General features: G+C 38.8%; 1 protein-coding gene across 5 annotated transcripts in view; it reads left to right on the top strand.

Annotated features, from left to right (window-relative positions):
- Window positions 1–776: 776 nt before the first annotated feature.
- Window positions 777–25,516, top strand: part of LOC121505130 — a 95,777-nt gene continuing 71,037 nt past the window's right edge. For 4 of the 5 annotated variants that reach the window (XR_005991543.1, XM_041780241.1, XM_041780232.1 and 1 more), the window contains exons 1-5: window positions 777–867; window positions 3,208–3,522; window positions 4,921–5,295; window positions 10,141–10,227; window positions 10,513–10,556. Coding sequence is in view for 4 of the 5 variants with exons in the window: in XM_041780241.1 (XP_041636175.1) it covers window positions 825–867; window positions 3,208–3,522; window positions 4,921–5,295; window positions 10,141–10,227; window positions 10,513–10,556 (864 nt within the window). In the remaining variant the exon portion in view is untranslated. Of the gene's footprint in view, window positions 868–3,207; window positions 3,523–4,920; window positions 5,296–10,140; window positions 10,228–10,512; window positions 10,557–10,682; window positions 11,897–25,516 lie in introns of those variants that run through there. The other variant, XM_041780258.1, reaches the window with a different exon arrangement.

Genomic DNA, 25,516 nt, shown 5'->3' with positions numbered 1-25,516 from the left:
AGTTATTTTTAAGTGTCTGGCCCTCAGGCATCAGTGAAGATGGACCTGGTGACCCCTGGAGCAAAAGTGCAGTTAAAAGCTGAAAGCAGCAGCACCTGAATAAAGGCTCTCTCTGGGTCAGGTTTATGTTTACATGAAAGGACTCAGACTCTGATTTCACATTTATTTTCATCTATTACAGTAACCATGACACATTAGACCAGACATTACATCAGTGACACAGTTTATTGATAGGACCCAGAGTGCTGTGGTCATGGAATGATTTCTCATTACTATAAATGTTTTACCCATAAGCCATCACCTCTGCTGTCTGTTTCAGTAGATTATTACAGCTTCTGCTTTCTCAGGACTGATTCATCCTGCTGTGAGGACATCAAACTTCCTCCTCATGCATTCATAACATCTCTTCTATTTCATCATTTTCTTCCCCTTCATTTTAATATCCAGGACCTTTACAGACCTATAAACAGACATGACTTGTTCAGTGTTTTATAGAGGATTAATGAACACTGATGAGGCCCCGTGCCTCCTTATTGAACATAACAGATCTGACTTAATCAGCTCTCTCTGACATGTGATTGTGATTGCCCTTTCAAGTGAATCGTTTTTTTTTTCTCTATGCATTTCCTCTTTACTTCACAAGAACCCAGGAGGTGTTAGATTAGACCACAAACAGGAAAGAGTGAGAACTGAGCATGAGTGAGGAGTTTTAAGGTAGTGCTAGATAAATTGAGGAAGCAGCACCTCTAAGATAAGTTCAGCCAAAGAGACGCAGAGGAGACACAAACAACCAGCTGGAGACAAACGCAGCGTCTGAAACCGTCATGATGAAGGACTTACTGCTACTCATCCTCACACTGATAGCAGGTAAAAAATAACCACAGAAATTCTCCAACAGGCCTTCCTAAGTTTCCTGTCTGATGCTGATGTGCTCTGCTTAAGCCAGTATTCTTGGCAGAACAAGAAGTGGATTGAATGTTTGCCCTCTAGTTTCTTATTTCAGAGATGAACCGTAGTTAGAAGATGACAAAGTATAAAACAAAACTTTGTTTTAATATTTCTAAGATATTTTCCCTCACATTTGACTGAAATCTAAACTTTTCCAAACTTAGAGTTTCTGTACTACAGTGCTGTGAAAAAGTGTCTTCTCTTCCTTATTTCTTTTTTCTGTTTTTTGCATATTTGTCACACTTAAATGTTTCAGACTGGGGTGTCAAACTCAATCACAGAAGGGGCCGAATTCTGAATTGAGGTCTAACCTGAGGGCCTAACAGGGTCCACATTTAACCATAAACTGTCAGCCTCATTTTTCACCAGTAATAAATTCTGGGGGAAAAAAAGCAATTACGAAAAATGATTTTCAGATTTAAAAAGTCAAAATGATAAGTTAAGGCTCAAAATCTGAGATAAAAAGTCAAAATTATTTGTTCAAAAGGTCAAAACACAAAATTAGATTTTAAAATATTGCTTTTAAAAAGGAAATGTATATTTAAAAAAAAGTCACAATCATGTTTATGGCAAAAATATGGCTTTAAATTGAATTTGGTGCACCTGAAAGGTCAAAATATGAGATAAAAAGTCAAAATTTTAGATTGAAGTCATAATTGTGCAATGCAAAATTGAAAATATCAAATGAAAACACAAATGAATTTGTTTCCCCACATTTCTTTTTATATATTTGTTTTATTCTTTATTTTTTCAGATTTTTATGACTTCAGGATATTTGATATCATCAAGGTTTAGTTTACATTTTTATACTGCTGGAAATCTGCAGACCTCATATTTTAGAGCCCGTTATAATGAGAATATGATAGGATCTGGTGGGCCGGGTGTAACTGTACCACGGGCCGGATTTGGCCCCGGGCCTTGACTTTGACACCCCTCTTTTAGATTTACCAGATTAATGTTTCAGAACCTAATAACTGGTTTTCCATCCTTGGTAGCAACAACTGCAAACAAAGTTGATGATAACTGTCAGTGAGTCTTTCTCACTGTGGAGGAATGTTGTCCCACTCTTCTTAGCAGAATTGTTTTAAATCAGCCTCACTGGAGGAGTTTCCAGCATGAACGGTGTGTTAAATCATAAATTAACTGTGATTTAAAGCTGAGTAAACTTTCCATCTACACCTTGGTTTGATTACTGCCAGACCTGCTGAATCCTGAAATCTCTTAAATAGAAGCTGTCTGACAAAGTGAAGTATGCTACAAGACCTAAAACAGCTACACATGTGGTGCCATTCAGTGTTAATGTCGACTAAAACTAGGGCTAAACATGCTTGTCGCCAATCTTTTCCATGACAACAAGACTAAGACTAACTAAAACTGACATTTCTTTGACAAAAACTAAGTTTAGTTTTCATCAAGGTGACTAAAACTAGACTAAAATGTAATGTAGTTTTCATCAGACATTCAAAATCTGTGATTTCTCCACTGTGGGTAAATCTGTGAAAAAACAATGCAGCTGTATCTATTCTACCTCTCAGCTGTAGAAAGCAGGGACCCCAGGTTTAGCAGAGTGCAGAGAACACACTACCATGATTTGGTACCAGATTTAGGCAAGAGAATAAATACTTGAATTAAAACTAGACTTAAACTAGAAAAGAGTAGAAATGACTAAAATGTGACTAAAACTAAAATGCATTTCATTTAAAGACTAAAACCAAGACTAAAACTTTTTGAGTTTTCATCGACTAAAACTAGACTAATTGACTAAAGACTAAATGAAGGTTCTGGAGTGGTCTAGTCAAAGTCTGGACTTAGGTCTGGCTGAGATGCTGTGGCATGACCTTAAATAGACCGCTCATGCTGGAAAACTCTCCAATGAGGCTGAATGAAAACTATTCTGCAGAGAAGAATGGGACAATATTCCTCCACAGTGATGAGAAAGACTTATTATAAGGTTTAGGTAACGAGGACTTCACACAGGACCAGGTAGGTTTGGATGGCTTTTTACCTTAATAAATGAAGTCATCATTTAAAATCTGACTTTAGGATTTACTCAGGTTGTCTTTGTGTGATATTCAAATTTGATTCTGAAACATTCAAGTGAGACAAAGATGCCAAGCCACTTTAGAAAAGGAGATTTTTTCAGAGAGGACCAGAAACTGTTGGTAATGGGAATGAAGGAGTTAAAGCTTCTGTCATATGAGGATTACAGCCTCAACTGGTTTCAGATTATGATGTGAACTTTTGTCTCTGACCCTGCAGGCTGCACAGTTTCATCAGATGACTTAAAAGTGAAGGGATGCAACAATGGATGGGTGGACTTCAACCTCAGCTACCCAGATACAAGTCAAAGCCATCGTGCTATTCAATTAAAATTTAATGGAAAAGTCATCAGGGATGATCCAGATGACTGGGTTACAAAAGGCAAATATTCCCTTTACCACGACACAACAACTAAAATTTTCAGAGTGATCATCAAACAGATTGAGAAGTTTGGGGACTACGAGTGTACATTTTTCCCATTACAGCAGAGAGATAACAACACCATAAAGAAGGTGGAGGTGGAGGTGAAAAAGGGTAAGAAAGATTTGTTTGATCATTTCTCTACCTAACTGTGTGATGCTCTTATTGTGCCCAGTATAGCTGTGTCTCATGTCTCTTCAATGATCTGTGGTCAAACTGTTAGTACTTCCTGCCCTGTCGTCTTAAACACAGTTCCAAACTCTTATGCAGAGGACAGATAAGCAAGGGCGCCTGAGCTCAGGCTTCCTGTAACTCTTTTACTGTGGCACGCTCCTTTTTCACTGGCAGCAGCACAGCAGACTTCAGTGAAACCTCACATCAGAGGAGATGAATTACAGGATAAACAGAGCTCAGAACAGGCACAAGAGAGCCACAGCTGATTATAAACATTAACCGTTTCAAAAGAGTCTAAATCTGATGAGGTGGGAATTAAAGATGACTTTGACAGTGAAATATTGAGCCTAAATATGGTACTGGTCTTTGCCCTTCTTGGGTTAAATCTCCTAGTTGACCAGGAAATGAACAAGTTATTAATTGCTAGTTGTGATAATCATATTTAGTTTTAGCTTCAACACAACTACCTTACCCAAGTGATAAAAGAAATGCATCTGTTTATTCATGCTGTATAACATTATAGCCCTTTTCAGAATGTAAACACCTTTTCATAAAACCTGAAAAGTGGCAGCAGTGGGATATAAGAGCAGCAAAAATGGGCTAGGAAAGGCCACAAGGACCAAAATGGAGAGAAAAAAATTGTGAAAAGCGAATAAAAAGTAGCAAGAATGAGATAAGATTGGCAAAAAATATGGAAAAGGCTAATGGATTAAAATAGACAAAAATGGAACAGCAGCAAAATGGGTTAAAAAAGGCAAAAATGGGTGGAAAATATGATGAAAAGCAGTTAAAAAGTATTAAATATTGGTTCAAAGTGGATCAAAACAGACAAAAAGAGGCAAAAATGAGTTCATAGTGGCAACAATGGGTCACAGAGGCAAGCACGTGCTGTTAAAGTTGGTTACATCCCAACTGGGGACGGCCTGTTCTCTGGGGTTGTCAGGGTCCCCTCCAAATCTGTGGGCAGGCCCGCCTGTAAGAGTCACAGAATGAGAAACTAATGATTGGTATTGATTTAGGATTAAAGATCTTCCCAGTATTATGATTAATTGAAGGTAATTGATGACTTTATCAGAGTTGATGAGTTACATACAGTCTACCTGTCTACTCATGGTTTAGTAGTTTGGTTCTCTAATTACTCTGACATTTACACTGCCTTATCTAACAGTCATCACCTATTATGTTATCATAAATCACCCTGTAAATTTAATGTGTTATAACTAAACATCTACATGTTAAATAATGGTTGACAAGCAGTGATCTTTTTTCATTGGCTACTAACAATGCCAGTTTTTGTGTAATCTTTTGTGTGTCACCAGCTTTTGGTTGTTTTTGCAGCTCCTCCATCATTGTGCCAGAGTGGAATTATTCAAACAGTTTCCAGGACAGACAAAATCAACATCACATGTGAATACCCAAAACTAGATAAGCCCTTTTCCAAGTTCATCTGCAGAGAGAAGACAGGCGAAAAGAAAAGCAGAGAGAACAGAGAAGAGGAGAGACCCTTCATCTGTGAGGATATTCCATCAACAGAGTCTCCTCTGCAGTCAAACGGATATACGCTCATAGAAACTAAGAAAGGATTCAATGTGTCTATCAGCAATGTTTCCCCAGAGCATCAGGGCATTTACTGGTGTGGAGTGAAATCTGAGGATGAGGATGAGGGTGGGAGTTATCGAGCCGGAGTGAAAAAAATACACCTGAGGGTTGAAGGTGAGTCACACACATCAGTCACAGTATTTAAATAACCTGATGTACTTTTGTAGGCAGCACAATCTCTAAAACCGTCTCACTTGTAAATCCGTGGCACAAATCTAAAATAAGAGTCCAAGACAACGTGACAGCACAAGTATAAAAGAAGCCGAGCCACAGGAAAGCATGTTAATGACAAAATGAGGGAGAAAAGGCTTTAAAGAGGCACAAAACGTTTGGGGGAAAAGAGGGAATTATTAAAAAAATATGAATTTTCAATATTTACTTATCTATGTATTTAAAATAAAAATTTTCACCCTTTTTTGTGAACTATCCATAATTATAGCAAAGGAAGGGCTTAATATGTGTGATAACTGAGTTAACTATGGCACGTTAAACTCTCTCTAGAGCAGCGAGGAACATCATAAAAATACACAGCAGAGCGTCACACCCTCTGAAACACACAACATAACTTTACACCAGATCATAATCAGTCGACATGCCCAGAGACCCTCAGAGAATGAAACTGGTACACTGAGGAGTCATAACCAAAAATGGCACCAAAAAAACTATAAAATAATACACATCAATATTTTCTTAGACTTCTGTTGCATTATTATTTAAATCAAGAAAAGGCTTGATCAAAAATATTAAATATTAATTATTTTGAGGGAATTTAGCCCTTTAAATATCAGTTTAAAGGCAAAAAATAGCCTTGAATATGTTAATAATGAGCAACAACTTTCATCTTGATTTTACTTTCATTTTCTATAAATTATTTCAGAGTTTAATAAATTTTTTCACTCAGGATGTTCATGACCACAAACTGAAGCCTTCATAAATAGCAATAACAAAAGGCTAATACACATTTAAAAAATCCACATTTTTGTAATAATTCCTTTTTCAAGATCAGACCTGATCATAGATTTAAACTTTTTTATCATTTTTTAAAGAATTAAATCCTTTAAATGCCAGTTTTAGCGATAGTACCTGGTTGCATCGGAGGACCCCCACTTCACACCAGAAAGTTGTTGGAAAATCGCCGCCATATCTTGTCTTCTAATACCAGAAGTCACTTGAACTGAACGTCTTCTTCGTTGTATTCTCCGTGTGTCGCTGCCATGTTAATAGAGGCAAGTTCGTCACATAAGGAAATACAAGTAGATAAAACATTTGAGGTTTTTGGGTAAACAAGCATAGTGATAACATTACATGGATTTTAATGAATGGATTTGTGATCCAAATTCCCGTATCACTGAGTACAGACATAATATGTGATGGGAGACGGGACGCTGATGTCGCCGCCATGTTGCCAGAGGCAAGTCCCTACGTCATTCAATACAGTAGATAAGGACTGTGCACGTTTTTGGATTTAAAAAGCTCAAACGAGAAGATTACATGGATTTTAATGAATCATTTATAATAAATGATCCATGTCAGAATAATAATTGACAGTGAAACATAAAAGCAGAATCCACTTTCTATTTTGAATCTATATATACATATTGATTTATTAATCTGATTGTTTGAGCCTTTTATCATGATAACTTGCACAATAGGCCTTTTTCACGTGTATACAAAGTGCCTCCAATTCAGCGTTAATTGTGCCGGACCTCTTCCTCCAAAATTGACCGACTGCACGACAAACGATTTACAACTTCTTGATATATACTTCATTTCACTATCAGTTATCATTTTTATATGGATCATTTTTAAATGATTCATTAACATCCACGTAATCTCGTTGTTTGAGCTTTTAATTTCAAAAAATGTGCACAATCCTTGTCAACTGTATTGAATGACGTAGTGGACTTGCCTCTGGCAACATGGCGGCAACGTCAGCATCTGGCCAGCCAATCTCCAGTCGCATATCATATCTGTGCAAAGTGATACTTGAGTTTGGATCATAAATTGGTTTATTAAAATTAATGTTATGTAGTTATTGTGCTTGTTAGTCTGAAAAGTCACATATTTTTCATCTACTTATATTTCCTTATGTGACGAACTTGCCTCTATCAATATGGCGGCGATGCACGAAGAAAATAGTGATGAGGATGTTCAGTTCAAGTGACCTCTGATCTTAGAAGAAGAGATATGGCAGCACTCATCCGACCTCTGGTGTGAAGTGGAGGTCCTCGTATGCATCCAGGTCCCTCTCCCCTTTAGTGCAACATCATACGGTTGTAATGGGGGGGGATTTAACATTTTTTATATTCTACATGCAAAATGAATTTCCTTGACAGAGATTATCACAACCTATAATATGTTAATAATGACAACTTTGTTTTTTACACTTTTCTATAATCTTAAGATTTTAACACATTGTTATAATAGCGCCCCTAGAGGAAACCAGGAGAAAAGCATGCAACATTTTCTCAGGCCAAATATTTAAAAATGGGTGACATTTGGTGATGAACAGGAAGAACTGCTCATTTCAGAGTGAAAGCCTAATTTCATAAATGCATGTTAGTGAAGGCTGGAGGATGAAAAATTGTGTTTTTAATGAGCTTCAATTGAACATTTTTGGTGATCAACAGCCTGAGTGTGTACAAAAAGTCTACAGAGCTTATTATTGTCCTGCTACGGGTTCTGATATAGAAAATTGTACTGAAAAGATGCTTACCCTTCAAAATGTACGTTGTTAGCTCTAACACAGTCAAAATAATAATACATTTTAAAAAAGAAAACAAAAGGAACAAAAAAGATGCAAAATTGCTTCAACACCCTTCACTGGGTAAAAACACCCCAGTCTGTACTGGTTTATACACCAGTTTGATAACTGACGGCTAAAATGGATCTCTTTATTCCCTCAACTTATGAGACCGATCATTCTGACGCCCACTAATGATAAGAGCAGATGAGGCTGGCCCCGCCCCTTTCTGGGTGAAAACAGACCATCTATGAACAGTGCTAAATGGAAAGACGGGGTCATTAGGGATTTAAGAGCTTCAAATTCAAAAGCTATCCAGTCTGATGGTTTTGACCAGTGAGTTCAACATAAAACATAAAAGGCATCCTTACTTTATGAAATCAACAAACTGAAAAACGAGATGCCATAAACTGACATCACAGAACTTCTGTGTGTGTTTAAACCCTGTTAAACTAGCTAGATAACTGATAAAGCATCATTCATTCATTAGTCAGAGTGAGAGGAATCTCTAAACAGACTACAGCTGCTGTTGGATCTCTGGTTTAACAACACCGGTCCTACATACCACCTCTCTAGTTTCAGTCCAAAACCACAGAGCTCTAACCTTGGAAAGCAGATGGATACGCCCGTTTCCTTGTTTTTCACTGGCAAATCCATCTCGCAAAGCTCCCATCTGAACCGTTTGGGCCCGGTTAGACAGTGACAGGACCAATCAGTGATGAGGGGCAGTACTTTCAGGCGCAGCAGAGTCATGATGTAAACAAGCAGCAGCAGGAGCTGGTGCAGTTATGGAGGAAGAGATTAGCGGGGATGCTGCTAAAGCGCCAGTTTTATCAGAACTTGACGACATTTCTTCATTAAAAGAAGAACAAAGAACAGCAGTGAGTTGTTTTCTTTTCAAAAACCACAAAAGTCGAGTACTGACATGTCTGTAGTCGCCATGTTTCGCGTTATTCCTCAGTAGCTGCGCACACGCAGCTCGATAGCGGCTATGTCATGTGTTGCTCTTATTGGCCCGTAGAGATAAGACAGACAGGAGGTTCACCCAATCACACTCCAAGTTTTTTTCAAAGCCTCTGCCTTTTCACAAATGTTTCCTATTGAAGCTTTCCCAGATGGATGTGTGTAACACATCCATCTGACGTGTCTGGATAGCTAAAGCGCCAGTTTTATCAGAACTTGACGACATTACTTCATTAAAAGAAGAACAAAGAACAACAGTGAGTTGTTTTCTTTTCAAAAACCACAAAAGTCGTGTACTGACATGTCTACAGTCACCATGGTTCATGTTATGCAGCTATTTATGGAGTTTAGTGTTCTTGTGGACCTCTCACCACAAGAACAGTTTCATCTCCTCTGCTGCCAGCATTGTGAACAGAACTCTGTATATCACTAGTAGACCTGCTCATCTGTTAAGTTCCTCCTGTTTTGCACCTTTGTACATAGTTTTGTGATGTGTATACTGCTACTTAGTAGCAGCTATGTCACGTGTTTTGTTGCTCTGATTGGCCAGTAAAGATGTGACAGACAGATCATTCATCCAATCAGCCTCCAAGTTTTTTTTTTCAAAGGCTCTGCCCTTTCCCAAACTCTGTCTCTAAGAGGTTAAATTTTAAAAACATCTTGGACTATTTCACAACGTGTGTGATGAATCCAGTGGTGTGCACAGGGGGCGGGCACCCCCCTCGTGGCCCAACTGTTGAAAAATGCGCACTAAATTGCCCTCTTGGGAGCCAAAACGTGTGCTAAAGTGCCCTCCTGGTTGGCAAAACACACTAAACTGCCCTCTTGGGTGGAAAAAAACACACTAAACTCCAGAAGACCATTAGGACCAAGAAATACTATGAAACATTACTGTTGCAATGACTTTTATGTCGTGCCCTTTTTTGATCTATATTGAGCCAGAACTATATCTCACAGAACCAGTTTGGATTATCTGTTGCCAATATGGTGTTAAAATGCACTAGAATACAGGAAATGGCATCTACTTCATTGAAAATGATCGCCACACTAGTGCCCACTACTGACGAGCTGTCAGAGATAAAGGAAACAACACTCAATCAAATCTGGGTTTATGAGATTTGACAATCACTGACTTCTGTTTTCAGTTACAGTTTACACAGTGACCCAACTTTTTTGGAACTGTGGTTGTTTATAGATCACTCCAGATAAGTTTTACCAGGTAACGGGCTGTCATGACATCTGATGTCCTCTAGGTGTCTCTCTGTCTCCCATGATCCTCTCTGTGGTCGCCTGTGTGGTCGTGCTGGTGCTCCTGCTTGTTGGGATCTTTGTCTACAGCAGTAAGAGATTTCTTCACCACATTAAACACATGAACACAAACAAAAGGCACTTTATAAAGCAGTCTACAGGCATTTCATTACATGGATGATTTCACTATTCACAATTATAAATGGAGAGGCTGAGGCTGGGGAAGTCCTTAAATCATGTGGAATTGAACAGTTACAGTAAACTCTAATCAGATGGAGGCAGCGCTCCACAATTAGTGTTGTGAAAATGCTGATCTTTCTTTAAACCATGATTTATTTTTCTTCTCTCCCTTCTCTTTGTTTTTGTTTTCTATCCAGGATTCAAACATTCAAAAAACAGAGCAAATGGAGAACAGACAGAGGTAGACATAAAGGTTTTTGAACTGTACTTCTTAACAACGATGGACAGACAACTGCTGCGTTGTTTGGGCTGTTGAAAATGTTGTAAACTACATTTTTCTGTTTCTGTTTTTATTCCCCTCTGAAAGGAACGAGCCTATGAGGAGATCCAGGAGCGCCCCCAGCAGCCAGACTCAGGAATTGCTCTTAAATCCGTCTATGCCACTGCAAACCTTCCCATGATGCCTTCTGACACCCCCTACTACTCCACCATCACTCCCACAAACGGCGCTGGTAAAGTGAACGCAGACACCTACCAAAGCCCCGCCTACTCAACTGTCAATCACCCGCACAGGTCTCCTGATGACCCTTTTTATTCCACTCTCAGCTGCCCACAGCAGCAGTGAGGACAGATGTGGTTTATTATTTTACTCTCACACTGATTTAGAATGAAAACCTTTTTAACTTGTTTGGCCAGTGAGAGAAAATGAATGAGGAGATGCACGTCTCATATTTGATTGGTTGTATCACCATCTGCAGCCATTAGGTGACACATGCCTGCAGACTTTACCTAGAGAAAAGCAGTCACCACCAGGTCCAACCAATGGACCAATCACAGAGCTTGGCATCTGTGTTGTTTTAATTCATCTTGACATTTTTGCGGAGGTGCAGATCAGTTTTTTCTGCAGGCCTCTGGGTTGGGATGAGGGGCAACATAGACGATCATGGTTCACCTCTACACCGCCATCTTGAGTCCATCCTCACGTCATCAATAACCATCTGGTACGCTGCAGCCACAGTGAGGACAGAGCCAGGCAGCAGCGTATAATTTGCTCTGCAGAGAGAGGCTGCAGTCAACCATCTCTCCATGACCCGTACTCCTGGACTCTGAGGCGTGCAGGTAGAATTCCTGCTGAGCCTTCTCTCCCTGGACATGGACTTTTAGAGGCCCTCCTCTCTGCCAGAAGGCTGAGGTCCATCCGGACCTCCCGCCACAAGAACAGTTTCATCCCCTCTGCTGCCAGCATAGTGAACAGAACTCTGTATATCACTAGTATACCTGCTCATCTGTTAAGTTCCTCCTGTTTTGCACCTTTGTACATAGTTTTGTGATGTTTATATTGTATTATGTATTTTATTTTTGCTACTATAGTTTTCTGTTATATCATATTTAAGTTTCTAGCCTCTCTAATAGTTTTATTCTTCTTCTGGTTTTTGTTTTTGCACCAAACATCAAGTCCAGTTACTTGTATGTGAAAATCTTCTTGGCAATGAAACTGGATTCTGAGTCTGGTTATTCAAAACTAGAGCCCTGGGTCGGAGTCTTTTCTTAATCCTGCTCCCGCTGGATTTCTGACCTTTGCTCCCGCAGCACAAGCAAAACAGCATATCATAATAATATACTGTATAACTACTCTTATTATAATATAACTACTGATGCATAAAGATTGAAATCACTTAAATCTTACTGATTATTAAGAAGGAGCTTGTTAAGAGGGATACCTTAATAATAATAGAACATGAATGTATTCATAGACTTTCATGTTAATAATCTGAATTACCAAGTTAACTATTAGGCTAACTAAGTGAAAAGCCCAGTTATATATATTTATGGCAGTATTTTACTTTCTTAAATCTGGAGTGTAGTAAAGTTATATGCAAATAGGCAATGCATTAATTCCTCAAATTTAAGTAATTTAGTATCACTCGCTATAAAATAACCACAAACAGCTTCAGGACATTTTATCACTGTTGCTGCTGACAGGGAGCTCTGATAGTTTAGTGACAGAAAAGACATGAGTGAGATATTTTATGTTTGCAAGTCCTGCAATTTAGAATCTGGAAATACAAAAGAAATACTTGTGATTTCATCCCTGACCCAGTACTTTATTAGGGAAGCACAATATTGGATTTTTGCCAATATCCGATATGTCAATATTTTAAAACTCCTTTTGGCCAATACTGATACTGATATTTAATTACATTTTTCCACTGTAAAAAACACCAATGCCATCCTGTACAACACATTTTTTTTTTTAAATATTGGTAGTCTTTTTTAGAAACAGACAAAACATTTGATTTTTATTAGCAATGAATGATGTATTGTTTTGTTTCAATTACAGCCATACATTAATGAAAAACCTACAGTAATGTCTTTGGGTTACACGTGTATTACATGCTACATGTATTTTTAACAGTACAGCCAAAGTCATCTGCATCTTTGAGGGAAATTAAAAGCAGCAAAATAACCTGCTGACACTGAGCTCCACAGTGCTAAAAAGAAATAGCTTATACATTTAGACTGATTACTCAGCCAGTTTGCAGGATGGCTCCCTGAGACACTCCTGACAAAGGGCTTTAAAAAACAACAACATAAAGACAGATTCTTTAATGCAAAACAATCTAGCTATAGTTCAGAACTTAAATATGATTTTAGATTTTTGAGACTCAAGATGAACAGAAATAAAACTTCAACTGAAGTACTTGTCCTGATCTGCTTTAAACAGCCCAAACTAACAAAGCAACCAAGTTTAATGGGCATTTCACTGTAAACAGCTCTCTAACAACACAGTGACACAAACATCTCCAATGCTGGAGAGAAGACACCTGCAGAGTGTGCATCATGCCCAAGAGACTTGGCACACAGAAGTCCGTCATTTCTTCTGCCATGTTTCGCCACTGTCACGTAGAACGACATGCATGTTCTTTGTCTTTATTTTCCAGGACAGACTTTTTAAGAGTAAAATCCTCATCTATCCACTGAGGCAGTGAGGCTCAGCATGCTAGGAGGACAAACACTTGATGTCCATACATCCATGGTGAAGATAATGTGTTTAGCTTTAACGAGGAGCTTCTCTATGTGACTGGAAATGAAGTTTTGCAGTTCAGGTAAGGCTATAAGCACCTAGTAGCTATAACATAGCGGGACTTTAAATGCATCATTAGCCCGCGCAAGCCCGTAGCCTATATTCTACCACGCTGACAGGCTGATATCAAGAGCTATAAATTCAATGATTTTCCTGTTCAGCTCCTTACCTTTGCGTGGTCACTGCTGGTGTTTTTTTAGCTTTGTCAAATGGCTTGAGTAGAGGCTGTTGGCGTGTTTTCCCTGGCACAAAGTTTTGTCATTCTTTATCTGAAGAAAGTCCTTGTAGTCATCAGGGTGACGGTTTTTAAGATGCAGAATTAAACTGGTGGTGTTAAAGGCCTGTTGTCCTCCACGCATCTGATGTACTTAACAAGCGATGCAAACAGCTACTTTGCTGTCTTGTTCCCACTCCTCAGACTTCTCCCACACAGCTGACATGATGAGTTTGTTGTTGTTTGCACATGTCCAGCGACATCGCGTGCGCTTCATTATGACGTCATATTATCGGCCGTACACATCGGCATAAGTTTTACTGTCGGCCGATACCAATAATTAACTTCTTAAGCTATTATCGGCTGATACTGATATACTACCGATAGTATCGTGCATCCCTAGTTAGAAGTGCCAAAAATTAGATAACAGTGGCAAAAAATGACAAAAACGGGTTAAAGAGGCAACGAATGGGCAAATTAAGCCAAAGTGGCTGAAATGGTGTCAAAGTGGCAAAAATAGGTGGGAATTTGGTGAAATGGGATGAAAATTGATATAAACTGGCATAAAAGGATAGCTGATGCAGAAAGAGGCAGAAATGGGTTAAAATGGCAAAAGTGGGCATATCAGGATCTCTGGTGGGAACTGATCATTCATGGAGAAGTTGGATCCCTTCAGCTCTCTGCCTTTCCTCATGATGGCCAGCTTCATCTTCGTGTCCACAACTTTCGCCACCACCGGATGGCTTCTCTTCTTGTTGGAAGGTTTGATCTTGCCGACCCGGTGGACTCGAGAGAAGCGGATGGTTTCCACCTCACGTTCATCCATCTTCAGGTTATCCTCCATGAATGACTTCACCAGCAGCTCCGCTGTTTGGTATGTTTCTTTGTCTGTTTCAGGAAGCCAGACATTTGTCTGCTTCAGGAAACTCATCTATCTTCATCAACATACAATAACCTAAAATCCCAGCATTACACTCATATTTTTACAGCACACTACAATACAAAACAAAGAGGTGTGCTGATTCTTATTCATAAAAATACTACATTTGTCCATAACTCCACAACTGAAGACCCAGAGGGAAGATTCATCTTCATAAATATTTCTATTAAAAACAAACCTATCACCATTGCAAACATTTATGGCCCAAATATAGATAACCCCACTTTTTTCAGTAACTTTTTCTCCTCACTATCACACGTCTTACTGTCCGGTAATACTTGGGGGTGATTTTAACACAGTAATTGATCCAGCCAAAGACAAAACAAACCATGCAACAAACACACGTATCTGGCAGTCTACAACAACAATAATCCAGTTCATGAGGGACTGTGGGCTTGGCAATAGTTGGCGCCTACAACACCCATATGAAAAGCAATACTCTTTCTACTCACCAGTCCATAACTCATATTCAAGAATAGATTTCTTCCTTATCAGTCATTCAATAATTATGAATATCTCAAATTTACATATACACCCCATTACCATCAGTAATCATGCCCCTGTATCAATAACATGGAGAACAGACCACACTCACAAACACAGCTCAAGATGGCGTTTTAACACATCCCTCTTACAAGACCTTGAATTTGACAGTTTTATCAAAAGAGAGTGGGCATCCTTCCTAGAGTTGAATGATTCTCCAGAGACCTCGGCCTCTCTTCTGTGGGGTCTAATTATCTCTTTCTCTGTCAACAAAAAGAAAAAAGAAAAAGAACAAGAAACAAAACTAGAACAGAAAATTAAGGAAATAGATGAAAAAAACTGCAGCAATCCATCAGAAATATTACAAATTGAACTCAGAAAATACAAATCACAGCTTAATGAAATGATAAACAAGAAAAATATGTTTTTGATTCAAAGGCTAAGACATGAAAAACTTGAATACTCAAATAAGTCAAGCAAATACCTAGCAAACCAAATTAAACAGAACCAGGAAAAAACAACAATATCAGTCATTAAAGACTCAGCAGGAAAGCCATCACAAAATCATGACGAGATAAATGAAATCTTTTGACAATTTTACGCAAATCTTTATTCAATAGACAATGAAAAAAATCAAGAAGACATCAGTTCATTTTTAAACAATATTAACCTTCCACAACTTACCACAGAACAAAAAGAACTACTTGATTTGCCGATAACAATGGAAGAGTTATTCATTTCACTTAATCAGACGCAAAACAATAAAGCACCCGGCCCTGATGGCTTTCCTGCTGAATTTTATAAACACTTCTGGTCCATCTTATCACCCATTTTCAATAAATTGATCACTGACATCAAACGAAAATAAAAATTACCATTTCACATGAATACAGCCACAATATCTCTCCTCCTGAAACCCAATAAAGACCCAACTTTAGCATCCAGTTATCACCCCATCTCATTAATCAATACAGATTTAAAAATCATAAGTAAAGCTCTAGCTCACAGACTAGAAAAGGTCATCTGTTCTATTATTCACCCAGATCAAACTGGTTTCACAAAAGACAGGCAATCATCCAGTAATACACGCAGGTTATTCAATTTAATGCAATATTCATCACAACAACCAACAGACACATTAATAGTATCCCTCAATGCCGAGAAGGCATTTGACAGGGTGAGCTGGGATTTCCTGTTTCCCACATTGGAGAGGTTTGGCTTTGGAGAATCATTCATTCACTGGATCAGAACTCTATACACATCACCTTCAGCCACCGTCATCACCAATGGGCAAACATCACGGAGTTTCACACTGCACAGGGGGACTAGGCAAGGATGCTCTCCCCCTTTTTATTCACCATCTTCACTGAGCCACTAGCTGCAGCCATACGGCAAAACAAGAGCATAACAGGAAACAAAACACCCACAATGGATCACAAAATCAGTCTGTATGCAGACGATATACTGTTGTATTTAAAAAATCCTCACACATCCCTCAAAGAAACCATCACCTTAATAAAAACTTTCTCAAAAATATCTGATTATTCCATAAACTGGTCCAAATCCACCATCCTTCCTCTCAAAAACAACCACTGGGATGCAGCAGTCCATTCATCACCTGTCCCCTTATGCACCAACCACATTACATACTTAGGAATCCGTATTTCCCCCAGGCTGTCAGAGCTGTTCAATCTAAATTTCATACCACTGCAAAAATCAATATCTGATGATCTTCAACGTTGGACACATTTACCATTATCACTCACAGGCAGAATATCAACCATTAAAATGTCAGTACTTCCAAAAATTAACTGTCTGTTCACAAAGATCCCAATTCAACCTCCCGTCTCCTGGTTCAAGTCACCGGACTCCACCATCTCAAAACACTACTGGAACAATAAGACTCCGAGAATCAAGTTAACTACACTACAAAAACCCAAACAACTCAGAGGATTAGATGCTCCACATTTCTTTAATTATTTCATAGCCAATCAACTTCGGCACATACAAAATTGGACCTGTAACAGTCAACCAAACAATCCATGCATCAACATCGAAAAGCCCCTCTGTACAGACCTCAATATCTCAGACCTACCTTTCCTCAGTCAATCAATCAAATGTCATCCATGTTTTAAATCATTATCCATATCAGCAGCTCTGACAGCCTGGTGGAAGTTCCATGAAATCACAAACTTCACTCTCAGTCCATCACAATACACCCCAATTTGGAATAACCTGGACTTTCTTATTAATAAAAAAACAATCAGTTTTTCTCTCATGGAGTCAAAAGGGCATCACTCACTTGGGACACATCTTCACTAACAACACCATTCTGCCATTCTCTGATTTGGTCCAGAAGTTCAGCATTAGGAGGAATCAATTTCTACAATATCTACAACTTAAATCAGCTCTTAAATCAAAATTAAACATAACACGCATCAATCTAGACCTTCCCCCTCCGGCTTAAAATTTAATCAAAATTAACATTACAAAGAAAATACTGTCCAAAAAATATAAAATCATAACTCACTCAGATGAAACACCATCACTACCAGCACAAAAATGGGAACAGGACCTGGTCATCACTCCCAATGCTGACTTCTGGAACCAGATTATCAAAACATCTTATATAGAGTAACAATAACAACATTCGGCTAATACAATACAAAATCACTCACAGAGTTCACTTTACAGGCCACAGGATGTTTAAAATGGGTTTAGCACAATCTGACACTTGCACACACTGTTCCCAAAACACACAAGACACCTACCTTCACGCCCTCTGGAACTGCACACCTGTACAACACTTTTGGGCTGAAATCACCACCTCACGCACCGATAATCTGGACTGCCACATCCCTCTGTCCCCCTCACTCTGCCTCCTAGGAGATCTATCAATAGTCAACTTAAATCCAGAAAAAGGTAAATCACTCCTCGTGGCGCTGACTGTCGCCAAGAAAACAATCCTCATGAACTGGAAATCAAAACACACCATAACTACCACACACTGGAAAAACCTTCTGCTCGACTACATCTCACTAGACAAACTATCCAGCTCCACCAAACAGAACTCAAAATCTCAACATGGCACCTCTTCATAAATTCAATCAACTCATCATAATACTCCAGCAGTGATTCATACTTTGGTCCTCTTTGCTTACAGTCAACTCTCCCCCAAACACAAAACCCAAAACACACACATACACACACAAACAATTACTCCTTTTGTTTTCTTGTTTTGTTTTAGTTATTTTGTTTGTTTTGTTCAATGACATGAAAATATCTTATTTCCTTATGAACAGTTTCTTTCTTTATATATATATATATTTTTTTCCCAACACCCCCCCATTCACACCCACACCCCCCCCACACACAAAAAAAGGAAAAACAACAAAAAAATCAACTCCTGATCAAACACCTCTGAACACGATATTCTACCTTACCAGTGTACTACCGTAGCATGTCATTGTCTTGTCCTGATGTTTTGTGTTTCTTGTTCACTATCCTGTGTCACTACTTTGTTGTAATGTTTTTGCACGAAAAAAAAAAAGTGGGCATATCATAATTGTGAAATATGGCATAAAAAGTTGTAAAGAGGGGTTAATAGTGGCAATAATATTTCAACAGAGCCAATAATAGGCAGAGAGATGCAACATTTGGTTTAAAAGTGGCAAAAACATGCAGAAAAAAATGGTATAAAGGGTTTAAAATGGACAAAAAATGTGTTTTAAGTTACAAAAAATTGTTAAAATTTGGCAAAACTGGTGTAAAGTGGCAACAGTTTAATTCAAAAATGTTTTAAGTTTTTTTTCAGGCACTTGGAGACCCCCTCTCAGTGTCTTGCAACCCACAATGGGGTCCCAACCCCAACATTGAGAACCCCTGCTGTAGAGTATCATAATGTTGGCTAATACATATAATTAGATGTGGGCTGGTAATTATAATGTGGGTCTTATTATTAAGGGAAAGAAATTAGTAGCTCTTCTGTCATCTGAAGCAATCATTCCCAAAGTCTGGGTCCTGACCCAGACTTTTTACGGGTCTCCAGATGAGTTTTCAGAAGGTCTGAACGTCACTCCAGACCTGTCAACATGCCGACAGGTCTGTGGAGCCTTCAACAACCCGTATGGATGAATAAAAGCTCTGGGTCCGTTTTATGGAAACACTAAAGGCTTTTGACTCTGAGTTTCTCCGTGTATGACTATGAAAGTAAAAAAATACAACAGTACACATGACGGCAGTGGCACGGTTTATTGATAGGACCCAGAGTGCTGTGGTGATGGAATGATTTCTCATCATTACTGTAAATGTTTTACCCATGAGCCATCACTGCTGTCTGTTTCAGTACACTTTAACAGACTGCTGTAAATTTACAGGGAAATTTCAACAGTAAGATCCTGTTATGTTTAAATACAGGACGACCCTGTAAAATAACGGTTCAGAACATTATTTTACTGTATCACTGCTTGAAGGAAAGAAAACAGTAATTTCTTGTATTTTTACATTGCATTTCTGGGAACAAGAAGGTGAGAGCACATGCTTGGAAGGAGAGTGAAGTAAGGAATCACATTGTTATCCAACTCCATCCAAACAAACAGGTTCATGCCTTACTGCTTTGCCAGTTAGAATAGGCAAAAACCATCACTTACTAAGTTTGAGGTCATTTGAAAGATTAGCATTAGCTAGAGTTTGACATGACACACAAACACCGCAGGCACACAGAGTGAGTCAATTCTTTGCCAGCTGACATTAGCTTGATCTTAACAGTTGCTAAAAATTGAATTCAGATAATTCATTCATTGTATTATTACCTCCGCCAAGGAGGTTATGTGATCAGTAGGGTTTGTTTGTTAGTTTGTTAGCAACATCATTCAAAAAGTTATGGACGGATTTTGATGGAATTTTCAGGAAATGTCAGAAATGGCATAAAGAAGAACTGGTTAGGTTTTGGGAGTTATCCGAATCATTGTTTGGATCCAGGAATTTTTTAAACAATTCTTTACTACTGGGAGAAAGGGCTTATGGCGGAGGTCTGCGCTCTCAGAGAGCTTTTTTAGTTTGTCAATTTTGCTAGAAGGAAATGAATTCACAGCAAGTTGTACTATTTTGCTACAATTCACAGTAAAAATCTGTAAATATACTGTGGCGATTCAGGAAGCAGTCACCTGGAGCAGGGACTTCTGGGTTTTTTTTTGTGTAAGGGAATTCACTCTTCTGATGTTCTTCATTGTTCATGTTTCTTTGCAGGGTTGTAATTGTGCATGTTTTGTTGTTGGTTCAAAAAGTGTAAATAAACAGAAACTGCTAATCCTTTCAACAGTATTTTCCCGTTAAGGTTTAAAATAACAGCTTTTTGCTGTATTTATAAAGAAACAGTAACAACCTGTAAATTTCAGCTGCAGCAACATACCTTTAATTTTACAGTAACGTCCTGGCAACCCTACTGCCAGTTGTTTACCATTTTTTAACGGGGAAATTTCTAAGACTGTGGCATATTACAGCTTCTGCTTTCTCAGGACTGGTTCCTCCTGCTGTGAGGACAACAAACTTCCTCCTCATGCATTCATAACATATCTTCTATTTTATCATTTTCTTCCCCTTATTATCCATTGCTGTCTTTCTCTGCACATCAGTCTGGTGTTTGTAGGTTTATATGATCTAAGTAATGTATATGCAGCGTTGACCAGACATAAACTCTACCTGGCCATCACACATTAGTAAATTAACCCTAAAAAGATCTATTTTTGGAGATCGGTGACATCTGTGATCAATAAAGCGCTGCAGTGTCCGCTCACTCTCCCTCTCTCCTGATGCTGTACAGAAACCCTCATCATGTCTGTCCCATAAATTCACCCGTTATTCTGCAAACTCTCTTGTCAAACGTCAGCTTTTACTATTGTTTACTTTGTGAATTTATGATAAAACTCCCGCGCTGGTTCTGATCAGGAATTTATTGATGTTTTCAAACTTCCTCGCGCAGATCAGCTGTTTTAAAATCAGATCGTGGGTGAAAACAAATACAATGTAATTTTAAGGTGATTTAACAAAACACAGTGTTTCCCCTCGGTTTACAGCCTTGGGCGGGGGCGGGCAGACAGACCCTGACACAAACACTTAAAGGAATCATGGTGGTCATGAATTTCTTGTAATGACAACTGTCAATATAACATAGATGAGGGGGTCTGGTTCCCTGGTTTCCTTTCACAACTGCCTGTTTATGCTTCTACATACTAAACAGGAAACTAATATAATCCCCTATTCACTATCTATCTATCCATCTATCTATCTATCTGCCTGTCTATCTATCTATCTGCCTGTCTGTAATTCTTTATTTATGCATGCATTTCATGCATGCATAATTTATGCAGGGTTGGAAATGAACTTTTTTGCCCTCCTGCCACATCAGGAGTAACTTTAGGACTGTATGATACCAGTATTAAGCGTAAAGTTTACCTCTGCTGTCAAAAAGGCCTCCCCACATACAAATAAGTCTGACATCTGAAAGATTAAACAAATAAATAACCAAATATTTATTTAAGAAACTGTTTACTGTAATTGTGGTTGTATTTATAACAGGTAAGATTATGTATTTTGGTAAATGTTCTCTTTGATGGTTGATTGTCCTCCACTGATTTTATCTACTCATTTCCTCTCTCTTCACTATTATTATCCACACACATGCGTGTCTCTGCCTCCTGTTGTCTCTCTGCCTGTGTGATCTTTTGTCAATACTGCTACGTTTACAAAGGTTGAGGTTCTGTCGTAATCTGCACATAGATGTTTATTCAGGAGCGTAAATAACGATCATAAATATCGCCGATAGCATCAGGCGCTATGAGAAACAAGCATGTGAGGAATAAAAAGACAAAAAGGGGCCGTCCACCCCTTTATTGATCCCTGATGAATAAATTTGAAAATGATACTAAAATGATCATCTGGTGGCCCGCGGATGGGCTGCTCAGTCAGTCTGTATAGGAACTGATCCCCTCTGATATTCATGGTTCACCTGCCTCTACACCATGAAAGGCCATGTGTATTTCTGCCTGCTGTGGTGAGAAGATCAAGAGGGCGTTGGTGCAGATATGAGCCCAACTGTTGCTGATTTTAACCATGTTTCCCACAGGTTTGTCAGTTTGCAGCGTGATATACGGGGATTGCAGGATTTTTCAGCATTACAAGTGTCAGTTTGCTTCAATCTCGCGCCAGAATTCAGCTATTTCAGACGTAAAACAAGCAGGACATCAGTTCATACACAACTATAGAGGATAATCTTGCGTTAGAGAACTCTCTCATGATACTGAGTCAAAGCATCCCAGCACACATGTGACCACAGCTCTGACACGGGGAGGATGGGGCGGGGCTCTCTGCTCAGTGAGCATGCTCAGCTCTGGTTATAAAGTCAGACGGAACCGGAAAACCAGAATCAGAAAGTACACGCATAGATGAATAACACAGGGCTATTTAGTTTGTTTAATAAAGGGATTAGGTAGAGACCTGCTCTGCAGGAGAGGTATCCTTAAATGGCTTCTGTTGGGATCGGGCGCTATGTAGAAAATACAATTTAAATGAAAAATCAACTTGACCTTCAAGGGGGGCAGGGGTGGGTTGGGGGGACGGGGCACCCCCCAATATAACGGTAGGGGAAACACTGAAAGATGATAACACTGAAGCAGAAACTTAAAGAAGGCCATAGAGAGGAAGAGAAAGAGGCGTAACGGATGAGCTGCTGTGTGTGACAGAAAGAGAGGGGTGCAGGGGTGTGTGAGGGGGGGTGTAAGGGGGGCAAGATCAGCTGGTTTATATTAGTTTTATTTTGAGGAGAAGACCCCAATAAAACAGAGAGCTAATAAAGTGGGATTAATGTTATGATGAAAATAATTAACCCATAGTGACCACTTTATTTTAGACCGATGGAAATTAAAAATATTCTTATTATTGCAACAAGGACTATGATCATAAAGATCAATGATAATTTTACCTAGAACTGTCTTTTATATGGGACTAACTTTGGCTAAATTGCAAAGACTTTGCATTTATTATTATTGTAGTAATGTGTCCTTTAGTTATTATCGTTATTTTAGATACTTCTGAGTATTTTTCAGTGCGTATGTTGAGGCGATAGTGGCGGCAGTGTTAGGCGGGCCTCATATCAGAGTCTGCTTAGGGCCTCACTTTGGCCAGGGGCGGTCCCAGATCAAATTGTCCTTCAATGAGTAGAGTATCTCAGTATCATGATACCTTTATGGACAAAATTGTATAGTAGCAGTGAATACACTAGAGTCCTATTTGTTGTGATTATTCTTACTTCACTCAGTGCTGTAGAGTGTTCTCCTCTGTGGTGCTGTGGAAATGGCCACCCTAACCACATGTGACTTAATCAGCTTTCTCTAACATGTTGTGGTTGTGATTGCCCCATCCAGTGAACCATTATTTTCTGCCTCTACGCATTTCCTCTTTACTTCACTACCGAGAAAACAGGAGGTGTTAGCTCAGACCAAAAACAGGAAGGAGCGATAACTGAGCATGAGTGAGGAGTTTTAAGGTAGTGCTCGACAAATTCAGGAAACAGCACCTCTAAGATCAGTCAGCTAAAGAGACGCAGCGGTTAGAGGAGACACAAATAACCAGCTGGAGACCAAACAGCATCTGAAACCGTCCTGATGAAGGCCTTACTGCTACTCATCCTCACACTGATAGCAGGTAAAAAATAACCCCAGAAATTCTGCAACATGCCTCCCTGACCTTCCTGTCTGATGTTGATGTGCTCTGCTTTGGTCTTTGTAGAAATCTTAAAGCAGAATGAAGGAAGGAAGGATAAGTGATGCTCTAATTTTCATATTTTGCTCTGACCAGATCAGTGTTGCAGATCAGTTAGAAGCGTTTAGAAGATTCTTTGTCCTGGCATTTCTGAGCTATTTTCCTGCACATTTTCCATTTAAAAACTCTGAACTTTTCCAGCCTCATTTAGATTTTCTGTACTTCACTGCAGTGAAAATATTTTCTCACTCTTGCTGATTATTATTATTTTTTTTATTTGTCACGCTAAAATGATTTAACCTGACTAACCTGAAAAACTTCCATGGACGACGTTTGGGAAAGGGCAGTGCCGTTTAAAAAAAAAATTTGGAGGGTGATTGGATAAAAACAGTCAACCCATTTCTTTCTCAGTTAACCCTTTTACGCCAGTTTATATCAATTTTTCATCCTATTTCACCAAATTTCCACCTATTTTTGCTACTTAAATGCCATTTCCGACACTTTTTTAATCTCCTTTTACCACTTACAGTTTTTTCTCAGTCGCTTTGGTGCATTTCTCAGATCAGAATCGAAATTCTCAAAACTACTTGTTGAATCTTAACATCATTGTGTCACTTGTACACATCAAAAAAGCAGTTTCTCATTTTTTTGAACAAGTTGCAAATGCTTTGGTACATCCATGCAAATGATTCTGTACAATTCTCTGCTGTTTCCTACATTATCAGTTGCTTATGTCATGTTGATCAAAATGTATTATAATGGGTCTCTGCTGAATAGTCTCAGCCCCCACAACATTTAGGCATTAGTTCATAAGTCTTTACATGCAAAATGGTTGAACATGTTGTCATAATAAGTCAAGCATATTTCTGTACATTTCCATTAGACTTTTTTTCCTAAATCTGTCCTGAACTGGTGAATTGCTCCCAGGTGAATCTTGACTTTCTCTAACGAAGGGAAATGTGTGAAGCATTAGATCGACCAGTGATCAAGGAACTTGATGATTGAGGAATTTTCTCAGCATGGAGATGAAAGTATATGATCGCCAGCCACATACACAGATGACCCTTCTGGCTGCCATGGATGCAGCGTGTGATGACATCACAGCAGATACCTGCAGAGGCTGGATAAGACACTCTAAAAGACTCTTTCCACGCTGCATCACAAGAGAAGAAATTCGTTGTGATGTGGATGAGAGTTTGTGGCCCAACATACAGGAATATCAGGAGATGTAGGAAGACTGCACTGTAATTCCTACAGCACTGCATGTACAGTTTTTCCTAAGAAGATTTTCCTATGTTCACATTCCTAATTTTATTTATTTTTTTGTTTTTTTCTTTGTGCTATCTTTTCTTTTCTGTATCACAATGACATCGTCAACAAATTACAGTACAAACAGTAAAAGCAGAAATGTGAATCTTGTCCAGTCTCTTGAAATCTCCCACATACACTAAGGTGTAACTTACAATTTACAATAACTGTCATCAAAACTTTAGCTATAGTTAACATCAGAACATCCCTCCAGAGTACACTGTTATATTGACAACATGACTAAGCAATCTGACTGTCTGATCCAACAATGACACAAGGACTGGTCATTCTGATGGCTCTGACATGTTCATTGACACAGATATTTACTTTTGAGAGATGAACTAAGGATTTTGAGCAGGAGACTGGCTTTTGCAGGTAATCCATGATGTTTTGCTATTTGTACGAATTGTTTGA

Source organism: Cheilinus undulatus, linkage group 3 (assembly GCF_018320785.1).
Source record: "Cheilinus undulatus linkage group 3, ASM1832078v1, whole genome shotgun sequence".
In the NCBI taxonomy this organism is placed as follows: domain Eukaryota; kingdom Metazoa; phylum Chordata; class Actinopteri; order Labriformes; family Labridae; genus Cheilinus; species Cheilinus undulatus.
The sequence above is the reverse complement of the archived record's forward strand: the minus strand, read 5'-3'. Positions and strand labels throughout refer to the sequence as shown.